Consider the following 6,000-nt stretch of genomic DNA (forward strand, 5'->3'; position numbering starts at 1 on the left):
TTCTGTGTTTTTTTCATTGTCTCATATTCCTTTCATATTCAGCTTGCCACAGATCCTGTCCTTCTCTGCTCTCCCTCACCTTCTCACCTCCTGCTGCTCATTTTTCTTTTCCTTCTCTGTTGGTGATTAAGTGTCCTTCTTATATCCGCTGTTGATTTTCTATGCTAGGCGACTCTTCCCTCCTCCTCCATTTTTTTCCCTGCCACTGCTCTCATACTTCTTTGCCGCTTCTTTCTGCCTTGCCAGTCTTTCTGCCTTTTACCGCAGTGCTCTGTTCGGTTCCTGTCCTTCTGTCCTTGGGGTGGTATATCACTGCTCCATTTGTTTGGTTCTTGGTGTTTGGCTGATGCCTGGGGTTCTTTCATCTCTCGCAGGTTTGTGACTGACAAGACGACGTGGGACATCCACAATCAGTTCCTCTGGGGGCCTGCCCTGCTGATCAGTCCCGCGTTAAATGCGGTGAGAACGTGCACACAGACACACATGCATTCCTAAACAACATCCCTGCATTCGTGCCTACGAAAACGTTAATTATGAATATTGCCTGTATTGCCTGTATGGTTTGTCACAGACAGAACCCTGGGAGGTGCATGTGAAATTCCTCACTGTGTGATTGGCATCTCAATCAGTGAGTATTGGAGTGTAGGAGGGGGTGTGATGATCTTTCTCTCTGGATTTTATTCCCAGGGTGTCAGAGAAGTCACTGGTTACATGCCGGAGGCGCGATGGTACAACTATCATACGGTATGTGTCCCCAGTACTCGCTGATGGGCCACTTACCTTCATATCCTGTTCTTACTATGGAATGCATATGCACTGTTATCGCTGTGCATGTTGCTCCACGGATTTGTTTTTAATGCATCATACCATATTACACAAGTATGTTTGCCTGAAAAGGTGCCTGCCTATTAATATTAATTATTATTATTAGTAATAGTAACAGATGTAGTGGTTTTAGTAGTAGCCTTGTATATTAAACTTATAACGAATAAATGACATCCAGGGTCCTTTGAACAAGGTATAAATAGTGATATTTTCAGAAAGGTTATTGGGTTTAAAAAGATTACTAAAATAAATATATTAGCATGATCTCTTTAGCATTTAGCAGGAGTTGTCTGCAGAGGGAAGGGAGTGCCACCTGATATATGACAGCCTCTCTCTGTGTCACTCAGGCAGAGGACATTGGAAAGAGACGGCAGTGGGTGACCATGCCCACTCCTCTGGACCAGATCAATCTTCATGTGCGAGGAGGCTACATCCTGCCCTGGCAGAAGCCAGAGAACAACACGCACTATAGGTGATGGAAAACTGCATGTATATCCTACGGCTATTTACTGCAACACATCACTGCTCCTGTTTACTTCACTTGTGTATGTGTACAATGGTTGTTTATTGTACCTAACCACTGTATATGTTTGCAATACAACTGTTCGCTCTTTTTCACTAGATGTGTACATGACCTGTTCATACTGCTTGAACGTTGAGGTTTACAGGCTTGCCCTTTGTCTTGCCAATGCCCCTAAGCCAGAGGGGAACAGCAGGACAGAGGGAAGGGATATTGACTATGTAATAGTATAACATGGAAGTGCAATCACCATTTCTTTTTTTCTTCAGGCTAGCGACACAGCAATTAACCTTACCAAAACTAAAGAAACAAAAAAGTGCAGCTAGAAGCTAATTAATGACATGAAATTCAGCTGCAACATAAGTTTATTTATTGCAATGTGCTCTTGCACATCTTAAACATGTTCACTATAGACAGTTTACAGTTTACAAAATCACTTAGGTTGATTCAGCCTATACTAGCAATAATCTATACTACTGTCTTTTTTGCTAACTAATAACTGCTCTCTTGTATAGATCTAGCAGGAACATATCCTAGCCCATTGAATAGTAGCACTAAATTAATACATTCATTACATGAATGTAGCGTAAAAATACTGTCGTGACATTCAAACTTTATTACTTTATCCTTGAATTCTGACAAATCACAGAGCAAGCTGAAGACAATTGTGGTTGTGCTCAATTAGCTAACTAGCTACCTTTTTTATGTGAATGTGTACTTTACACCATCTGTTTACTTTACATGCTCACTGCACTAGAAGACCTCATATATGTGCTTCACCCCAAACCAAGTAGAATGTGTAAAGTAGAATGTGTCAAGGTCTAAAACATACGTAAAGCAGACCTCATACAGCTCCCATACAGCATAGCAGCAAGCACACACTATGCGAGTATACGGAATTCACAAAAAGAACTCAGAGGTAAAGGAGCAGGTGGTCACAGCAGTGTAATTCATGCAATGAAATGTGCTCGTGTACAGTACCATGCATATAGGCACTTCTCGGTGCTCCATTTTTATGTCATATATTCTGGTGGCTGTGGATTTACCTGCACTTCAGATAATGTACAATCTGTAGCAGGAATATTAATAGAGGGCTCTTTTGTTTCAGTGCAGGCATGTAATGAAAAGGCCTGCATGCGCTGCATTTGACAGGACCCTTTAAGAAACTAGTGGCTTTGTGTTTATGGGTGCTCTGTGTTCAATTTTTCCAGTCGGAAGAATCCACTGGGTCTCATCGTTGCTCTGAGCGACAGTGGGTTTGCCCAGGGCTCGCTCTTCTGGGATGATGGACAAGGCATTGGTGAGTTGTTATTGCTGTAAAGGTGACCCGGGCGCTCTGATGTTTCAATTCATTCATCTCAAATCAGTAGGATTACCTGCCTTTGGTCGATGATATACATTCATTACAACAGACTTTATCTATCTATGACTTTCGCAGAGTTATGAATATGCAAAAATATCTTAATTTTACAGCAGAAGTTGTGATGTCAGCGTTGTCAAAAGCTGAATCAAAGAACACAATGTCTTTCCTTGCTTTGAAAGTAAAAAACAAAAACATTTTAACACTGTCAAAAATTCAGTCATTCTGAATTACAATAAGTTATAGTTATCTGCTGTGTGACAGCAGAACAGAATTTGAGAACAGAGTTGTTTACTTGCTTTTTTAGACAGTTGCATAATTGTGGAGAAGGGTTGGAGGCAAAATGGTAACATATTTCTAATTTAGTAATGCACAGCTGTCTAAATCAGCTGAAGTGTATTTCAAAATGAAAAATACTTAACATCTTAGACGGATACCACTGTTAGGCTGTACCCCTTACAGTACTGGTAAAATACCCTTGATGTAGTAGATGTTTAGGGTATGTAACTAGACAGACATGCTTGTATGCAGCTTGGGAACTCTCATGCTTATCATGACAAGACAAATGATTTTGAACTATGATACAGCAACTGGTGTATTTGGCTTTGGCTCCTTGCCATCCATAAAAAAACATTGTAAAATATCAGGTACAATCATCATGTGATATTATTATTTCCTATAATCCAATTATGATGTAACACAGGTTCATAGGTTTGCTAAACATTCACATGCAACCTTATAAAGTGAAAATTGTCTCTTCGAGTGCCTTTTGTCTTGTACCACCCCCTCGCAAAAGCTGTGCTGAGAACCTCTCAGTGCTAGGCTCTTGACCTTGAAATGAAAACCCCAGGCTGCAATGAAGCAGTTGTGGATTTTAAAAGTTTTAAAGTCCATATTTTGATTGAAATAGTCTTGACTTGAAGGGACACTTCAGAGTTGGCATACTGAGTAGGTATGAATAAAATAATGTTGAAAGAAAGATTTCTGTAATGCTCGCTGTTTCAGATTGTAAATATGCTTTCTATCACAGACATCCTTATCAGTCTATCCTCTCTCTCTCACTTTTCTCTGTTTTTTTTCCACAGATACTTATGGAAGAGGCCATTACCTCCTGGTTACTTTCACTGCCTACAAGGTACAGTCTATAAAACTTTTACTGGAAGTACAATTCAGTGGTTGTATGGTCAATTGAGTGTGAAAAATTGAAAAGGATGGAAAATGTATTTCTTGGATCATACTGTATTGCATCAAACTGTTTGTTTCCTCGATTTGTGAAGATTTAGCTTTTAATGATTTAATTAAGCCATTAATTGATATGCTGTATGTACAGATGTTACCTTAAATAATTATGACCTAGTTATGTTTTTTTAAGATATAGACATAGTCAGAGCCTGCTGTACATTTCCAGTCTCAGAAGTATTTGTTTTAAGATGGGGGATTAGTTGGACATTCCAGCCTTGATATCTGATCGAAGCCATCGCATCCTCTGACCCTGCTTCTGGCCCCTCCTCTCTACGCATCAGGACACCCTGGTGAACAGGATCTCACACGCTGCACTGGCCCCTGCCGACAAACTAACGCTCGGACAGGTGAAGGTGTGGGGCGCAGGGAGGGTCCCAGTGAGGGAGGTGGTATTAAGGAAAGGGGCAGGTGCAGACATTGCACTGCCCAGCTCCAGCTTCTCCCACAACCTGCAAACACAGGTGAGCCTATCTGTGCGTTCATGTAAAAGCTGGATGGTGTCAGACAGTAGTTTTGTTTATTACAGGATACAATACTGTACAATGTACTGCTGTTACTAAGAGAAGTTCACTTCAACAAAGTCATTACTGTCACACTGCAAACGTGCACCATTCACACGTGATGGTATTGCGTTGAAATAACTTTAGCAAGGGTATAATGACACAGCGGCACTCCCCTCCATTGTGTGCCATAAATCTTATAGCCAAGTGCTGTAAACTCACTTTCACCTTGGGCTGTGCTTGGCTTGATGGACAGGCAATGCCAATCGAAGACAGGAGAGGGGATGACCTGAAAAAGGGGGTGTAAGACAATGCCCAAATGCTGATATGCCCTTCAATGGGGAGGCCTGGTGCCCTTGCCCAGATAAATCCAGACCTACCATTGACAGCCAGTAAACAACATCTTTGTGTATTGAATGGGATGGCCATAAATTTTAATTTACATAAGAATTTTAAAGAGGCCATGATTTATTTTGGGTGGCTAGAGGGAAAAAAAAAAAAAAAAGAAAACGCTAGACATTTATTTATATAACTAGGACCTCATACTAAATCCATCCATTAATCTCGCTTAGTATTTTTCTATAGCACAATAACTTGAAATAGTCGCAGCCCCTCATCGATCTTGGAATTTGTTTGCCTGTCTGCAAGTTGTGTTATGAAGAACAGTGGCATTTTGAACTGACTTGAAGAAACACCTTAGCTGCAGAGCTATGACTTTAGTCTGGCAGAAATGTACTGTAATCTCAGTCAATCATTTAGAATAAAAGTCTAAAGGGGAAGAAAAAAAAAAGCTATGACATCTATTATTGTACACAGTTTGTCATGTACAGTGCATATTGTAAATGAAGACTTGTATTTTGATGAGGGAGTCATTGGTTTGGACTGATTTCCCTTTTTTTCAGGAACTGATCATGGATTTATCAGCGTCATCAGTGTCTCTGGATGAAGCCTTCTCCATAATTTGGAAAATAAATGTTTGATCTGTAAAGACACTCAGAGATTTGCCATGTGAATTACTGTTATGGGAAAAAGGAAATAGAGTAATTTATAATCTATCGGATCTTGTGAGAGACAAAGCAATTACAAAAAAGAAGAAATATATCTGCACTGTTATACTTGTCTAAATATATAGTGTTATAGGATTAATTATTTGTGTAATAACCTGTAACAGAAATAAAATGGCCATTGCTGATCGAAAAAAATCCAAATGTTGCATTGAGTTTGTGAGTTTGTTTCGATTCCCTAATTGAACATGCCCTGATATCATGTCAGCAAGTTTCAAAGACAAACAGTGAGGGACAAAAACATATGAGACTGACAAAGGAGAAATTGGGAGGAGAATTAAAACAACAAAAAAAAAAACAAACCTTGAGATCAGGAGAGATACAATTACCTGCATCTGTCTGCGTGTCAGAGGGGTGAGGTTCGTGCACCATTAAACACAGATATAATGATACAATAATCAATTATTCATACAGCAGTAAAGATAATGGTATCAATTTAGCAATGGGGAATTTAATTGATTTCTGCTCTAATTGGCAATCATCACTTAT

The 6,000-nt window shown here is 39.7% G+C and overlaps 1 protein-coding gene across 1 annotated transcript in view; it reads left to right on the plus strand.

Moving 5' to 3' along the window:
• si (sucrase-isomaltase (alpha-glucosidase)) overlaps positions 1-5,427 on the plus strand; it is a 42,132-nt gene extending 36,705 nt beyond the window's left edge. Inside the window, exons 41-47 of the mRNA XM_036536427.1 lie at positions 375-459; positions 688-744; positions 1,173-1,297; positions 2,557-2,645; positions 3,791-3,840; positions 4,229-4,408; positions 5,350-5,427. Of these exons, the coding sequence (XP_036392320.1) occupies positions 375-459; positions 688-744; positions 1,173-1,297; positions 2,557-2,645; positions 3,791-3,840; positions 4,229-4,408; positions 5,350-5,427 (664 nt within the window). The remainder of the gene's footprint in view (positions 1-374; positions 460-687; positions 745-1,172; positions 1,298-2,556; positions 2,646-3,790; positions 3,841-4,228; positions 4,409-5,349) is intronic.
• Positions 5,428-6,000: the final 573 nt, after the last annotated feature.

The sequence above is a fragment of the Megalops cyprinoides genome, chromosome 9 (assembly GCF_013368585.1).
Source record: "Megalops cyprinoides isolate fMegCyp1 chromosome 9, fMegCyp1.pri, whole genome shotgun sequence".
In the NCBI taxonomy this organism is placed as follows: Eukaryota; Metazoa; Chordata; class Actinopteri; order Elopiformes; family Megalopidae; genus Megalops; species Megalops cyprinoides.